The following is a 17,362-nucleotide window of genomic DNA, read 5'->3' on the forward strand; positions in this document are numbered from 1 at the left end:
CCCATACCGTGCTAACCTCTCTCTTACAGTTGGCTGGCTCGTCCGCTTTCTTTCACCCCCAGTGCTTGTGCTGTCACTCTCCAAGCCTCTTTCCTTTCAGTTTATTTTCTTAGCGTCCCCTGCCGGCCCATTCTTATACGGTTCTGTGGGCGCAGCACCTCAATCACACACCGCAGGAAGCCGATTAAGCAATTGCACCCTCGCATACGGGTGTGACTTGCCCCAATTACTCCATCAACTCCCCACATCTGCACAATCGTGCCCTTGGGGACTGACAAGGCGAATGGATTATTTAAAAAACCACCAATCTTTCATAGCCGCAGACCCACTACACCACAAATGGCATTTCTGTTTGTTTCTGCCAAAGGGAACTATAGCAGCTATTGAAGTCATGGATGTATTTTCTATTACCACAGACAAAATTGGCATATCTGTTCTTTTTCCTTTGAATAAAATATTCATCACCTTTACCTGAGGCTAGTGTGAAAAGACAGAAAATCAAGTCTTTAGACATCCATATCCATCAAAAAAGAAAAAACCTTTCATGGGGTGTACTTATTTTCATATTTCCTTTCAGCCATAAAAGAACTAATTGGTTTAATTACTACTCACAATAACTATCTTTTATGTCAAGGACAGAAGCAGCATCTTTATTAACGTTAAGGAATGCTAGAAAGAAAAAAAAAAACAGTGAGTGATTGCACCTCTATGTCTAAAAATATGCTTTTCATAGGCAACATCCTACCTGGAGCTGAAAGAAGTTGAACCGCCAAGGTGCCACACCAGGAGCATTAAAACAAAAGCGAACTGTGTTTGTAATTAAGAAGGCAACCTGGAAAGAAGGAAATTAAATGTAATGAAACAGCAAAAAATGACTGTGCTTTAATGGAGACTCCAAGTAAATGAATTCCATGCCCGGTTTAAAAATAATTTGTAAAATTAAGAAACATTTAATTTATTGAGACTTCATAGGTCCTTTTATGGTAACAGTTTGACAATTAAAGCTGACAAGTAAACCAGCATTACTCCTAATAACATGAGTAGAAGGAGAGGGAAAGGACACAGAGTTATTAAATGAAGATACACTACCAACTAGTCAGCACTGAACAGCTCCCTCTACTTGAGCACAAGGCAAAGGCTTTTCTGCAGATGTACAGTAGTTCTGGTTAGCACGCCAGTTTGAAACTGAAGTCTTTATTTGCTTGCCTGTACATCATCCCATAATATATTAGGAATAAGGAATGTGCCATGCAAAAATGATAAGCTTTTATAGGTTACTTGCCCCCATGAAGTTTGTAGAGATGGCTGAGAAAAACTCTCTCATGTTTTCATGCATTACAGACATAAGTTTCTGACAGAATGCGACCCAATGGTGATCAACGCTGTACAACAACAGCAAACAATATACAATATGCCAATGAAAAATAATGTAATGTTACTCATTGCACATAAACCATGTCAAGTCGCCCAGTCTTATGCTCACAACACATGTGAAAGTGAAAGCAGTCCTCAAACAGGAAGCACATTCACATGGGATTGTGCTTTTGAATTGAATTGAAGAACAAGGAATGAGGGGGAAAAGAGGCTAGTTTTCAAAATAAACTTGGTACAAGTGTCCCCCTTACCTGTAAACTGAAAATATTAGTGCTGTTCATTCATCTATTTTCTGTAGTTATCAAACAACTTTTTATTACATATAGTCATCTTTCAAAATGCGTCTCCATGGGACAATATTAATGTTTTGTTCACATCATACTCAAGTTTTAAAATTAAATGGCACACATTAAATTTAATGAAATACTTAACTTGAGGAGTTGGACAATTGTTCTATTCAGAGCGCTAATATCTTGTTTCAATAGCCCAACTGTGGTTAAAGTCACGAAGATAATCTTATCAATAGTGTACTTGATTAGAAGGAGGAACTACTGTTTCCTAAAAAGTTTTTTCTTTGTGTACATGCTTGAGAGTTTAAGAAAATAACTTAATGTTTCAGCAAGCTATACAAGCATTCTTTACATTTTAAGCTGCAGTCAGCTTCTACCTTCCAATGAAAATCAATACAAAAGCAATCTCAATTTCTACATTTATGTACTGTAAATGCTACAATGTGCGCTAGACTGAGCTGACTTCTGGAACATTCCTCTGCATTAGTGCCTTACTGCATTATTAAAGATATCTCAGATTCAAAGCTATTTTGTTTCTTCACTGTGCTTTCCTTATTGAATCACTGAGCAAAGCTGCACATCAGCAAGTAAGCTGATCCTTTGTGAAAAGGGAAACAAAATAAACAAAAACTTTAAAAAGGCATGAGTTACGGTAATAATGCAAAGGAAAGGAGTTGTGTAAATGTTTACATTTTCTTTCTAATTATTCTTAGTAGTTCAGATTAAAATGACAGTAAACATGGATTAATTATGTTGAGAAAACAGCTAACAGTTACAGATACAGGATAAACTTCAGGCTTAAAATTACCACAAGCCCCAGATCAGGGAAACTCAGGTCAGTTATTCTCAGTTCTTCTAAATCTGTAATAATGAGCAAGACATGCAAAAATACAGTCATACTGTAGTTTCTGCCTTAAACCTTTGCTTAAGAACTGGCCAAAGTATTTGGGTGCCTACTCAAACTGCACAAGAAAGGCGAACACTGAGGAAGAGTTTGATTTACCTTTTCAGAATTCAATTTATTGATGCTCTACCATGGAATGTAATATCTACAGATAGGTTAGTTCCTCCAGTACAAATGAATCACGTTAAGTTCACATTATGAAAATCAGGACATTACACAGTTAACGGCCAAGTCAATGGCTCTCAAAGGACACTAACTGGCTGGATGTGGTTGAACAGACAACTTATTTCAAAACACCCACTACGTCTTACGGGCTTTATAATTTTGAATGTATAACTCACAGTGAATACCATGGATTCATCATCATTTTGTCAAACATTAATTAAATGAGAATAACAACCTAAATGTTTTTGAAGAGCAACTAATCATGGCACACAAACTAAACAGAAATCACTGTGAATGTTTTGCTATCATAATTTGTGGTACAACTTATTTATATATATTTTATACACACTCACAGTATCCTCGTTGTATGTTGATTACGCATTTGCTTATTCACCTCTAGAAAGTGTACCCATCTCGTGACACCCATAGTCTACTTCCACCTATTCACAGGCATGCACAGTTTTCACAAAAAAAATTCCAAGAGACCTATCACACAGCGGTAATAGGCGAGATTGAGCAATAACAGAGCTACGATACTCTTAGATATCCAGGATTGCATGTCCACTACACTGAATCAACACAGAGGGGTGTGGGTAAGCCACTGAACAACATTCATGGTAAGGGCCAGGGCTTGCATTTGTTCCCTATGAACAAGGAAATCCAATTAAGTGCAAGTCAAAAAAATCTAGCAATTCCTGCCCACTTGTGCCATGCACATATACGTATATGCACACACCATTTAAAATCAAAAATTGTGTCTTAAGAAAAAATGGGCATTGCCTCCTGCCTTACACCCCATCCTGCCAATATGAAACAGTAGACACTTAATTACATGAGTGATAGGATTTTTGGACGTCAGTTCTGTTCATCATAAACTAAGGTCAGTGCCTGTGCACAGATAGATTATGATGCAAAAAAAGTCTGTACAGATTCTACACGGAAGCAAAAAATTCAATATATTTAGAATATCATACAACGTCTGATACAAATGCAAAATATATAGTAGAGTGAAGAGAAAAGTTATTAACATGATCTTCAATAGCAGTTATATTCAGAGTGATATGTGCAACAAGGACATGAACGAGTACACTTGAATGTGTATTATTAATCTTTGTTATTAGAATACAATTTGGACCACAGCAAAACATTCACAGTAATTTCTGTTAATAATTTTGTGCACCGTTATTAGTCACTCTTCAAAAGCAATAGAACATATTAAAAGAATATGAGTCAAACAAATTTTAAAATTCAAAGAAAAATCTACTTACCAGCACCACTGGACATGCATATTTGTCCATTGCTGACTGGACTGTGAACCTCTCATTATCGAGTGCTGTCACAGGTCGGTCAAGAGCCATATCCAGACACCGTCTGTACAAAGACAGGACAGAATTTGCTTAAAACTGGTTAAATGCCTGGCCCTAGATTTCTTCCTGTTTGCAAACAGAGCAATAAATACAGATGTGAAAGAAAATGCACAAAATTACCTAGTAATAATCGCAAAAGAGTACTGATCGGATGGTTCAGATGACAGCACAAATCTTAAACCTAATTACATTTTAGCATCCAGGGGAACTTTTCATTGTGTTTGCTCTTTGATATTTAGTAGGTACCCTTAATTATTAAAAAATAGCCTTCAAAGTTACAATGTGATTTTCTGAGAGTATTTTTTGGCTTCTGTGAAACATGCAGTGCAATATTTACATCACAGAAGCAGATTTATGTTGTCCAACAATAATAACGAAAAACTGTAGACTACCAGGATTCATATCATGGTTATGATGAAATTAAGCTGAAATACACCATCTTTTCTTCCCTCAAACTTGTAGTGTACTCCCATCAGTCTCGGTAAGACCACTCCCTCTACATCCTGGATTTGAACACTGTGCTCATTCACTCTGTGTGGAGTTTGAATGTTCTTCCTGTATGTGCATGAATATGCCACTGGGTACTCCAATCTTCCTCCCACATCCCAAAGACACACATTTTATTTTAACAAGCAACTCTAAATTCACTCCGTCTGAGGCTGACCATGGGTGGGTATGCAAATGTGCCCTGCAATTAGGCTGGTTCCTACCTTATGCTCTTGTACTTAATGAACATAAATGGAATTAAGCATTTACTTACTTGACATTGTCTATGATGGGAGTTCTGACTACTCTGAACAGGCGGAACTGCTGAGGGTCCTGTGGTCCTTTTTTTTCATATTCACGAGGAGAAGGTGGTGGAGAAAAAGGAGGAAACAGGTCTCCTGGCTCAAGGACAATATGTTCATCATCCTGTGGTGAATATGTACAGTATTATTACTGTAGCAGAAATGGATCCAATATATATTTACTATCATAAATATGCCTCATTTTCTATTGACCAGTTTAGTGAAAATGAACTTTCTTGCTTATAAAATTTTAAGGAACGATGTATACACTAAAAATAAATGAAAAAGAAACTAATTCTGAAAACAGAGGTGTAATATTAAATGCCCAATGGTGAAAATATTTTAATGCAAATGTATTCTACTTCATCAAAGGTAAGGGATATGCTAAGGCTGTGAATTAATTAATGTAAAAGTGAGTTACGTTGAACAGTTCAGGAAAAAGAAAACTTTACTAGCGGCAATGATGAAATTAAATCACAAAACATTCTTCATTAGCATGCATGTCAAGCTCAGGGGAAGATAAGCCAATTTAAAGTAATACTAGAAACCTGTCCTTCATAGTGTTTAAAAAAAAACACTATGTCCTTTAGTAGTTAAAACAAAACAAACAAACAAAAAAAAAAAAAATCACCATTTTAATATCTTGAGGATTACTTCTGCAGGGAGTGGTGAAAACCATCCACATAATTAACAAAAAGAAATATTTACACAATTTACATAACAAAATGTTAAAATATCATATTTCTACAATCCTGAATTGGATTAAGGGGTTTTGGGAATACTATGTTAAGACTATATAAAAAAAAATTCATAACTTAAAGTATGAAGCTTCAGAACAGGTAATCCACCTGAAACCAAGTATGGTTGGACCTACCCAGTACCTGGATGGGAGACCATCAAGAAAAAGGTCAGGTTTCTGTTGAGGCCATCAGGTGATGCTGTAAAAAGAAAAGGGGAGGGTGCTGTCCTCTAGAGAAGACAAAGCTGAGCTTCTGAATCTGAGGTCATAAAAGATCTGTTGGCATCCTTTGAAAACAATACGGTTGATCTGAATGTCCCGGTTAAATTGACCATCATAGCTTTGTCCATTCTACATCCAAAAAATGCCTGTCCCTTTTTGGCTAACTCTGTCTCACACCTCGTCACCATGCAATAGCTAATGTGTGGCGAGTATACTGGCACAAAAATGGCTGCTGCACATCAGTGGTGGTTACAGTGGCTCCCCTACTGACTATATAAAGTGCTCGGAGTAGTGATAAAACCACCATATAAAATGTAACTAAAGTTAGAATTTCTATTTTAAGTACACACTATACCAGTTTATGGGCATTTCTGCAAATATACAGCATGCTTTATCACTTTTGAATAACATTTTTACTGAATTCAATTAATTATTGCGTATTGGGGCAAACAAAAAAGAATTCCTACTTTGCACGTAATATCTGCAAGACTGCGTGTCAATGACGTCACTGCATTTCTTGGTATGCTTCACTTAGAAGCTTTGTCTAGTCCTGCTTAGCCATTTTCCGTTGCTGTTTGTTTCTTTTCTGGCTTGTATGACCCCTTTTTCAAAAGCCTTGATTTAATGCAGGGGTCATCAATTAAGGTCCTGGAGGTTTTCATTCCAACCAATTTCAGATGCCAGGTCTAACAGAAAATGAAACTTTGTATATAATTCTATGGCTTGTTAGTGCTTTCATTCTTCCAAGACAAATCTTTAATATGTTGTAAATGTTTCATTTTTTGAGAACTTTATCCATGTATTTTGTGGACTAGAAAAGATTTGTACCTCTTAGAACCTTCCCTTCTCCCTCTCATTTTATTTCAGAACATTGTACTAACACAGATATTTCAGGATGCATGTACAGGGGTTTAAATGGAAGCATGCTAACAGGTAACATTAAAACCCTAATGCAGCTCTTTAAACCTAAAAGACAGGTAAGGGTTATGAATTGTAACAAACAGGTTAACTGAAACTAAGCCCAAAAACATATTGCTTTAGTAATCAATGGGTTCTAATTATGAAATTGATTAAAGCTAAAACCTGCAGCCACTGCGGACCCCAAGGATGTAGTCCAAAAGCCCGGCTCTAATTGTTTAAAATACAGAGACACAATCCAGTTTTTGCAGTCCTTAATGAACTCTTTTTCATGTTGGCAGTATGTTTTAGTCATGATCTAGCCTTGCCAAGAGAGTGTGGAAGCATTAGTGCACCCATCTGCAAGCTGGCCTTTTCAGCAGAATAATACAGTGGGGGATCACAAGGCTACAAAAGATGAGAAATACAGATCTCAATGCAGTTAAGCTCATGTAGGATGAGAGGTAATAAATAATCAGGTTCAGCACAAGCTATCTTCAACAACTATGGACACTTGGTGATTGACATTCCTGTGCTGCACCTTTAATACCTTGTTTGTATATCCAAAGGCTTTATGAAGCAAACAAGGACGGGTTGTGCAGAGTTTCAACAATGTATCAAATGAAGAAAAGAGACTACCCAGGCTAACAATCACAATAATATGACAGATGTAAGACCCTTTTGTTGTTCTACGTGATAAGAAAACATATGCTACTTTACTTTAAATGTGTTGATCAGAATTAAAATAAAACCTAAGCAAAACAAACTGTTATGCATACAGTGTAATTTAGACATTCAAGACATTTTATGATGAGCTGAAACAGTTTATATGCTTGTGAAGAAATGGTGCAGGATCAAATCACAAAGTCTTCAAAAAGCCCTTTGTGTTGCACACCTCCTAACAAATATTCAAGAGCCAGAAAAAGTTGTAACCTTAGAAGATCGCCACATACCTTGATGCCACGGAGAGATGCAAAGGACTCCTGCCCAGGCCGCAGTGCAATAACATCCCCCTCCACAAGCAGGCTCACAGGAATATTGACAAGCTGACCGTCCCTGTAGGCCCAGTGCAAAGACCAGGATGTGGAAGAGGGCATGTAGAGGTCTGGATAGAGCGAGGAAGGCCATTTCACAGTTTTAGTGTTGCCGAGAGTATCTGTCAGACACAATCGGGATCAAAATCCATGTTACTCAATCACATCTCTTCAGTACTAGCTCTATGCTTGCCTATTTCCTTTACTGGAACTAGGAATGCGTTTTTTACCCTAAAACAGTTTCACCAGCTTCTTAAGCTCATACTGATGAGATACAGCGCATTACCCCACCCAGTGTATGTTGTATGTAGCAGCTCAGCTCGTTGAGGCCATTCTCAGGCCTTGCCTAGAAACGTTCTTCTGTTACCCCATCTTTGACTGGGTGCCACAAAATGGCTTTTACAAATTCACTCTTAGTAAGCACTGGTCACTACAAGTGTAGAATATTTAGTACCCCAAGTGCATTTAATAAATGTAACACCAAAACACAGTAAGACAGAAAAATAAAGTGAACCACACAAGCCATTTGTAGAGCACTGTAAAAAGTGACATTTACAAAAAAATACAAGAATATAAATCCTCGGTTCAATTCAGCAAAATGTGCAATGAAATCAAAAAGTATTCAGACCTTCTCGCTTTCTGCACACTTTATTTTGTTGCAGATTTTACTTTAAGTGGATAAAGTCACCATTTTTTCCCTTCAGTCTACACTCAATAACTCATAATGACAATGTTAAAATACATTATCAGAAAGGTTTGAAAATTTATTAAAAAATGAAAAACTGAAATCTCTAATGTATAGGCATTCAGACCCTTTGCTGCGGTACTTCAAAGTGTGGTCAGGTGCTTTCTTTTTGCTTTAATTATCCTTCAGATCCACCAAGAACCTGAAGTTCATCTGTGGCAAGTTAAATTGATTGGACATTGTTTAGAGAGGCACACGCCATTTCATATAAGGTCCACAATTTACACTGCATGTCAGGACAAAAACCAAGCCATAAAAGCTACGTAGACCTCTGCAATCATGCTGAGACATGTAAGGCTTTGAGTGTTCGCAGGAGCATAGTGGCCTCAATAATTATGAAATTGAAGAGGTTTGAAACCACCAGAACTCCTCCAAGAGTTGGTCACCCAGCCAAACTTAGTAACTGGGCAAGAAGGGCCTTAGTTAGGGAAGTAGGTGTCAACATTCCTCTCAGCCCTGTCATTTGCTATTGTATATGTTGAAAAACATCCGTTTTGTAGATTTCATGAAAAGAAAAAGACACACTGCTTTGATGCAATTGAGACTTCACAATTACCATGAGGGAAGTGATGTATAGTGTGGCATGATGGTATGGCACACCAGGGTGGCAGGAGTGGGAAAAAGGGGGTTTATGAGTTATCCGTTATTTACTTCTGAACTGTTTTGGTACTGAGGTCTGAAAGCTGGTATCGATATGGAAGTCAAAATTTTTGTTCTGATCCAACACTACTCTGATAGGCAAAAAATGTAACTCTTTGTATAGAACTCCAAGCACTATGTCTGCTGAAGACCAGACACTGCTCATCACCTGCCTAATACCATCCCTACAATGAATCATGGCAAGGAAAGGGAGACTGCAGCCAAATACAGAAAGCTCCTTGAAGAAAACATGCCCTAGAGTGCACACCACCTCAGAGTGGGACTATAGTTCACCTTTCAGCATGATAATGAGGCTAGAGTGGCTTTGGTATGAGTTTCAGAGAGTCGTTGAGTAGTCATGCTAAATGTCCGACTTATATGATATATAATGTGTGGAGAGACGTGAAGATGGCAGTTTACAGGCATTTCCCAGTCAGTCTAATGCACTTCGAGATACCTGATCTACCAGGACGAATGGAGTAAACTGCCGAAATCCAGGTGTGCAAGGCTTGTAGAGACAAGACGACTCAAAGCTGTCAAAGGTGCTTCGACAAAGTACTCAATTAAAAGTCTGACTATTTCTGTGAATGAGAGATTTCAGTTTTTGATTTTTAACAAATTTGTAAACCTTTCTGAAAACATTATTTCAATTTGTCTTTTTTGGGTTACTGAGTATAGATTGGGGTGCAAAATGGCCAATTTATCATATTAAAATTAAATCTACAAGAGAAACTGTACAGAAAAACAAGGGGCCTGAATACTTTCTGAATTCACTATAAGTGGCATGAAATATGCAGTATTGCCAAGATTAGAGATGCACAGTCAAATATTTGGCAATAATTATATAACAAATATGCACTAACAAAGAAACACAGAGTAAACTCTGCATTTAGTGAAAAATGTCACACAAATCCAATCTGGGTAATAAAAGTGAAGAAATACATTCCTGTACTCAAAATGCGTTATTAAAAAGAACAAAATTACTAATATCTCTGCTAATTATAAGGCAGCAGCAGAGCACACAGTCAGCAAAATGAAAAATGCAAAATAGAGGAACTTTTACTGGCACAGCAAATGGTACTCAACTGCGCACATTGGTATGAACTAATACAGCTTTATGATAACCCTGATGCTGGTCAAAAGCATAGAAAAACTATAGACTGGTCATGTACAAGATGTCTGTGGATGATGCAATTGTTTAGGGAAAAGAAAAAAACAACTGGCAGCAATTTTCGAGTTGGTTGGGTGCCTGGCCTAGCAAAAAAAAAAACTGTGGGAAATACAGAAAAACAATGCTAAAAAAACTCCATCACAGCAATTAGGCACTGCTCTCAGTTGCTGAAGGACATCCTGTAATTTTTGGCCCAAAACTGCTGTTCCAGTGGTCTGTTTGTTAGCAAGTGTCAGCCAGAATTAATAGACTTTATAAATTGTTGTTAAGTAGCGGATTCATACACTATCAGCCCAATCTGAAAAAAGTTTCTAGTTTCATATTCTTCCAAATAAAAAATAGTTTTGTTCTTTGTGTGTGAAAATGTATCACGGTTGCATTGAAAAAGAAAGCAGCATTCAGTTTAGGAAACCTCTAAATGAATTCCAGAAATAATTTGTGGATGAACAGAAATTGGGAAGAAAACGTACATACCATTCAGCTGGTTAATGATCATCTGTAAGCGACGAACAATCTCACTTTTTTTCAGCCATTCTTGCCTTCCAATCAGAAAAAGGTTTACTAGCAGCAGTATCAGCAAGGCTCCTGCATTAACAACTTCAATCCCCTGGCTTAAGAGAGAGAAAAATGAAAGTGAATCAGATCCACTGTTTTTGAGGAAGGGGGAGTACAACAATATGAAATCAGTGCTAAAGAGAACACAAAGCTGTGACATTTTTCAGTAGTTTATGCCTAATGTGAAAGGCAATTAATCAATAATTCCTGCCTGTCTGAAGCGGATATCAAACTGCACTGCTTTTATCTGTGGGGCACATCAGACTTGCTGACTGCTGTTGGTGATGTCATCACCAGACCATGTCCATTTGAATGACTAAAAACCTCTGGCCTCATCACGCTTACAGACTGCATGCCCATCTTCCAGCACAGACCCGCTCATCCCTTTTTGTGACAGCCGGTAGCATGCTGCCTGACTCAGCTAGCGCTGTACAAAGGGTTAACAGCTACAGCAAGTCCAGCAGAAATCTACGCCCTTTTTTGTTTTTCCATTCTCTTGTGGTACATAAAACATGAGACAGACAAGCGTTGCTTCTGTTTGTGGTCCAAAACATGGTTGCTCCTTATTCCTCATCATCTTCTATATTATATATAATTCACTAAAGCAAGACACCCATGGAAAGCACGCCGGAAGGGGCGTGGATTCACTAAGCCGCCGACAAGTGAGACACCTATGGCGCACGCAGGGAGGAGCCACGCCCACCAACTCCAAGACCATTGGATACGACGACAACTCGCAGAGCCACGCCCACCAACTCGGACGTGATGACACAAAAAAGACGGCGTCATTTATATTCGTCTGTCGTAGAGGCAACATCCACCTCCGACCCATGCTGACTGTTCATAGAGGCATGTTTTTCGCAGAGGTGAATCGCCATATGCAGCGTGTAAAACGGTTTGCGAGGGGTATCCCATGGGATCCTTAAAACATTCCTTTACAACTGAGGTTAAAACACAATGAAGTGAGCAGTCTTTAAAAAAACAAGTTTTCGGTTACGACGCACGACCGTGTGCACCATAGCAAACTGTTTTACACGCTACATACAGCAATTCCCATCCGCGACAAATATGCGTCTTCTTAGATGGTCCAGCACTTTGTACACACACCCCTCCCACCTCGCTACTACCGTGGTCGGGTGTCTTGGTGGATTATATATAGAAAGACAGCCAAAACCGCACAGAGCAATGAAAAGTCTATGTGAGTCACAGGTGCATCTGGACTGTGCAAAGATGACGACGACTCGAGTGACGAGTTGGATGTGGGCACATGAGCAGGCAGTGCATACTGAACGAGAAATCAGCACACTAGCATGACGGAGGGAGCAGAATGGACGTCGTCCTCCTCTCCTCCTGTTCCGTTCCACCTCCGCGCCTGAGCGCCGCACGGACAATTGTATGTTGGTTTGTTCCGTGCATTGTTACAATGTTGCTTTTCTTGCTGATTTATTACATTACCGATTTTTCAAATGTTAATTTTCTCCCTGTGCTTAAAAATCATTAAAAAACCGGCCTGATTATGCGGCGTATGATACGCCGAGGGTTGGCCAGTCTTATATAATATGCTACCGTGGCTGTTTGTCTGTTCAGGATTTTAAATCACCTGTAGCTCTCAAACCATTTCACCTATTGACCTGAAATTTGGTACGCATATACAACGCGATGTCTACTATCCTCTTTCACCTCTAATGACCTCTAAGGCTATTCCTCTTTTAATTTTATTGTAGAATCCACTCTCGGCAGCAGCCAGCAGGGTGGCTGTGCGGCGCATGCATACGGGCGTCGTTCTCATCCCTACCACCTTTGCTATCACTTCCCATACCCTCTTCATATCTTAAATTATTCTTGAGGCAGATTGAAGACTTAAGTGCCAGCTTAAGTGAAAAATTAAAGAAAACATACTGTAATTGCAACATAAACACTGACTTAATCAGTTTTAACGCAAAAAGATGCCAATGAAAGAAGAAGAAGCGAGCCGCTAAGGTGGATAAAAGAAGAGCTGCTCAGGAAGCAGCAAGCACATCAACCTCTGAGCAAATGAATGGTAAACATACAGAGAAAGAGGAGGAAAACTAGGAATGCTCAGGTCAAGTGTATTCACTGCAAAGTATCGTGCAGTGCACCGTTATTGGTTGAAATATATGCACTGTCCTTCCAGATGAGCATTCATTAGTTGTCAGCTCTCATGAACACTGAGTCGACCCCACGACTAAACCGGTTTCATTTTGCCTGGGTTAGATGTGGACCAGCTGGAGCGAGTCCCTTGGATGTCACATTGTGCAACTAGTTTGACGTAAACATAATACGTCTTTAACTTGCTAAGATTATGTAAATGAAGGTTAATGGTGAGACAGCAGCTCTCAACACTGTGCAGCACTGCCCATCGCTCACACAACCAAACGCACTGTGGTTTGAGGGTTAGTCAACTCAGACCAAACAATTTTTGCAATTAAATTTCCTCCCACCTGTCTTTATATGATGCATGTCTGATAGCTTAAAGAAATTTTACTCTCGTTTTCCACAGAAATCCTCAATATGCTCAATAGGTGGAGACAGACAGCAAACATTTGACTCATTCGAAATCATAAAATCCAAATGTTAGAAAAAAATACTGATTTTCAAAAATCCAGCATAACTTGTGATATGGAAAATAAACAACCAATTCCCTTTCAAGGGTTATATGTATAATCTGCTAACATCTTTAACTTTCAGTATTTAGAATGCAAGTAACTCCAAAAAAGAATTGTTGTTAGTGTGGATACAAAAGACCAGTAGAGCTAGGTGTCTTTTGCACCCATGTACATCCAAAAAGATAAAGACCATTGCAAAACTGATTGTGAAAGAGACAAGGAACCCCTTACCTTCCTTGTGGTTGGCTTCCATGACAGCAAAACAGTAGGATGACGGCCAACAACATCAATAAAGCACCAGGCCAATGGAAGCTAGAGAAACGGTTATTATGATGAAGAAAGCGCCATCCCAGAAGCTCCTGCAATATAGGAGATCATTGTCAGTTTCATTTTTATTTTCTGTATTTCACAATTATTCTAGTCTTACTTGTACCTACTCACTTAATTAAATCACTGAAAATAAAGAGATGATACAATTAAGGGAAAAAGTGCACTACAGACATGTAATGCCACTTAACATCCTTTACCTATCCGTCCATTTTTGAACCTGCTAAAATTAACTCTGCAATGAGGTGGGCAGAAGTCTATCCCAACATCATCATGTGCAAAGTTAGATCAAACACTTAATAGAGCACAAGTCCATTCCAGGACACATTTGTGCATGCAGGTTCAGTCACTTACATTAGGCTAATTTGAAATTATTAAATAACCCAACACACACATCTTTCAATGTGGGAGGAAAGCTAGAGCACCTGAAGCGGCTACAAAGACAGGACAAGAAATATAAGCTTTGGCCAGACATGATCACTCTAAAAATATTCTACTTAAGATTTTTTATTCTGTGAGAAATTCCACAAATCTGCCTCCTCCCACGGTCAAATTCAAGGCTAGTTATAGATCAATACACCAAAACCACCTGAGATGTATGGTTATTTGTCAATACATATACTGTGCCTGGAAGGACCGCGAGAGAGACCTTACCTCCCCTGGGCCATGAGAGGGCAGCCGCCCTGGTCTGCGTGGGGGCCACGGGATCAGAGCTAATGTGGCCCGTGGTCACCACCAGGGGGTGCCCAGGGGTATTGCGGAGCCCTGGATGGCAGTACCTCCGCCACACTCGGAAGTGCTACTGGAAGAAATTCCAGGGACATCCGGAGTGGTTCCAGGTGCTCATGCGGCACTTCCGCCACACCAGGAAGTGTGGTCGGAAGATCGTCACAGAGCATCTGGAGCACATCCGGGTTGTTATAAAAAAGAGGCCACCTTCCTCCAGTAGACGAGCCGGAGTTGGGAGGAAGAAGACGGAGCTTGGGAGTAAAGGCAGCAGAAGTACGGAGAGACTAAAGGAAAGAAGGGACTGAGTTGGCTGATTAGGGCACTGTGAGGTGCCGTGTAATATTGAAAACCATAATAAACGTGTGTGCTTTGGACAATATATATATATATATATATATATATATACACATATACACACACACACAATTATATGTAATAACATCATATCTCACTTGAGTTGTTATTAAGCAAATTGCAATACGTTATCTTTGGTTTTGGTTATGACAACCATTCTGTGGTCATGAACTAAAATGCAATATTATTTTGTATTGCATTGTAAGCGGACACGAAAAACTGTGTGGCGTAGTGAAAGGCAATCTATCATTTTGTTGATTTGCTTTTAATTATATGACACGATAAAAAGATGCCAAAATTAAATACATCACTTGAATAGACATTACATTTCAATTTAGGCAACACGTTGGATCGCAACTGATTTTGGATAAATGATTGACCATATGTTGTAACAGCATAATTGTTATCAGTACATATGCCAATAACGACCATGACTTAACTAAATTCTGTTTAACAAACACAATCCATGATGCACCTTCCAACTGGTCTTCCTCCTGTGTAGCTTCTGCTGCTGCTCTAGAAGGTGAAAGAGCTGATCTCTCAGGATAGTCAGAGCCTGCCATGTAGACAGACCCAGATTAACTGGAACTGTCTCCTTAAATAAAAAAAAACAAAAAAAAAAAGTTTATTACCTGCGATAACACACATTTTTTATATGTTAATGCTTGTTAAGTTTTAGAATAGAGAGGTTCTAAATTGCAAAATGTGAAATAGCATTAAATATAATTCTTTAAGTGTAATGAACACCTGGAGGACACTCAATTGGTGGGGAAAATGTAATGCTTTAATAGTCCAGAAGAAAGAAGTCATTGTTAATTAACTGCTTTGGAAATGGTGCAACTATTCAATCAAATGTTATTGTATGTAATTCCATTAACATTATTTATAATCACAACAGTCACTAGAAAGGAAACAAGAGTGCAATATGATATGTGAAATATACAGGCTGATTAGTAATACAATTCAGTTAAGTAAATATATACAGTACATATAAAAGCTGGATGCTTGTAACTTTAAAGTATGCCAAGTCAATTTTAGCAGCTAGTACCAAACAGAGCGCAACACATCAAACACAGAATACAGAGATTAACCAGCTGATTAGCAACATTTGTCCACTTTAGTCAACAAAACCAATGAGGCTGATGGGAAGGATTAGGGGTAAAATTGAGGGAAAAACAACATTATCAATCATTTGAGCACATTCCTTTCAAACAAGGTTCTCGGGTTTATAAGCCGGAACCTTAAACACTGAATCTCTTGGTGAATTGTTTCATTAGATGTAACGGAGTAGATTTACTCCCTGAAAACTACATTTGGACGACACATAAGAGTTAATGCATGCTGAGAAACCTGCACAGGGACAGACGCATGCAGCGGTGCTGCTGAGCTGGCAGTACTTTGACAAAGTTTTTATGCAAAGATGATATGTTTTACCTGGGTTTTATCCTGCAGCTCCATGACATGGTAGAGTTGGGAACATGCTGTGTTACACCACTAATACTGAAGAGCTGCACTGGTATCCAGCATACATTGGAGATTCAAAAACTGGCCCCTTAGCTGTGCTCACATGTCGGAAGCAGGAACCAGAATGAATCTCACTGAAAACATAAAAGTCTCAGTGAATCCATCCCACCCTCCTTCATAGTCTAAAATTAAAAACAGAAACAAATATAAACCAATGGAAGGAACAATAAGCCACACATTTGTTCACTGTATTTTTACTAGAATATCAGCTGTAGTGTTTTATGATTCCATCCTTCATCTGAACCCTCTTATGTAATTCGTGGCTGTGAGAAACTAGATTTTTTAGTTTATATTTATCCTCAACATTTATCTATATACATCCATTTCAGAACTTGTTTCATTCAGCTTTATGTTTGAAGACACCAAAACAGTATTATGGCAGCCATGGGCACAACACAGAAACCAATTCCAGCTAAACATCAATCCATCGCGAAGCATAAAAGTCCTGTTGCAAGAGTGGATGTCGATAAGTGCAGCTATGTAACCTAAGCTGCATATCTTTTGGATGCGATTGGTAAAATGCAACGCCTTGAAGAAAAAAAAATAAAATAAAATCATGCAGCCATTGGGAAGAACATGGAAACTCCACACAGACTGAGCCCAGGCTAGGGCTGGAACCTGGGTCGTGGATCTAAAGCTAATGCAGCAGCACACCACTTCAAACTGCAAAATCTCACCCTCACAGATCAAAGCCAACATGCACCGTACCTTCACCAAATCTGTGCTAAACCAGGACCCAGCAAGCCCACGTGCACTTCACTTGTCAGTGAGGATACAGCATTGCCTGAGGAAAAGTTTAACTGCCTTTGGTTACTACTCATTCATTTCTATAGGGTGGAATGGAAACTCTACGAATTTTTGAAATTAGTTTAAAAAACATTAGCTGTGGATTATATTTGTTAGAAGTACAA

General features: G+C 38.8%; 1 protein-coding gene across 4 annotated transcripts in view; it reads right to left on the reverse strand.

Annotated features, from left to right (window-relative positions):
- The window catches only part of tmem94 (transmembrane protein 94), a 63,501-nt gene that overhangs the window by 39,383 nt on the left and 6,756 nt on the right, over positions 1-17,362 (reverse strand). For 2 of the 4 annotated variants that reach the window (XM_039739261.1, XM_039739262.1), the window contains exons 2-9: positions 16,362-16,573; positions 15,403-15,522; positions 13,749-13,876; positions 10,810-10,946; positions 7,700-7,902; positions 4,861-5,012; positions 4,002-4,104; positions 746-832 (exon numbers count right to left, since the gene is read on the reverse strand). In XM_039739261.1, the coding sequence (XP_039595195.1) occupies positions 746-832; positions 4,002-4,104; positions 4,861-5,012; positions 7,700-7,902; positions 10,810-10,946; positions 13,749-13,876; positions 15,403-15,522; positions 16,362-16,385 (954 nt within the window). In that variant the 5' untranslated portion in view covers positions 16,386-16,573. Of the gene's footprint in view, positions 1-745; positions 833-4,001; positions 4,105-4,860; positions 5,013-6,316; positions 7,566-7,699; positions 7,903-10,809; positions 10,947-13,748; positions 13,877-15,402; positions 15,523-16,361; positions 16,574-17,362 lie in introns of those variants that run through there. The other 2 variants (XM_039739263.1, XM_039739264.1) reach the window with 2 other exon arrangements.

This window comes from Polypterus senegalus, chromosome 17 (genome assembly GCF_016835505.1).
Source record: "Polypterus senegalus isolate Bchr_013 chromosome 17, ASM1683550v1, whole genome shotgun sequence".
NCBI lineage: Eukaryota > Metazoa > Chordata > Cladistia > Polypteriformes > Polypteridae > Polypterus > Polypterus senegalus.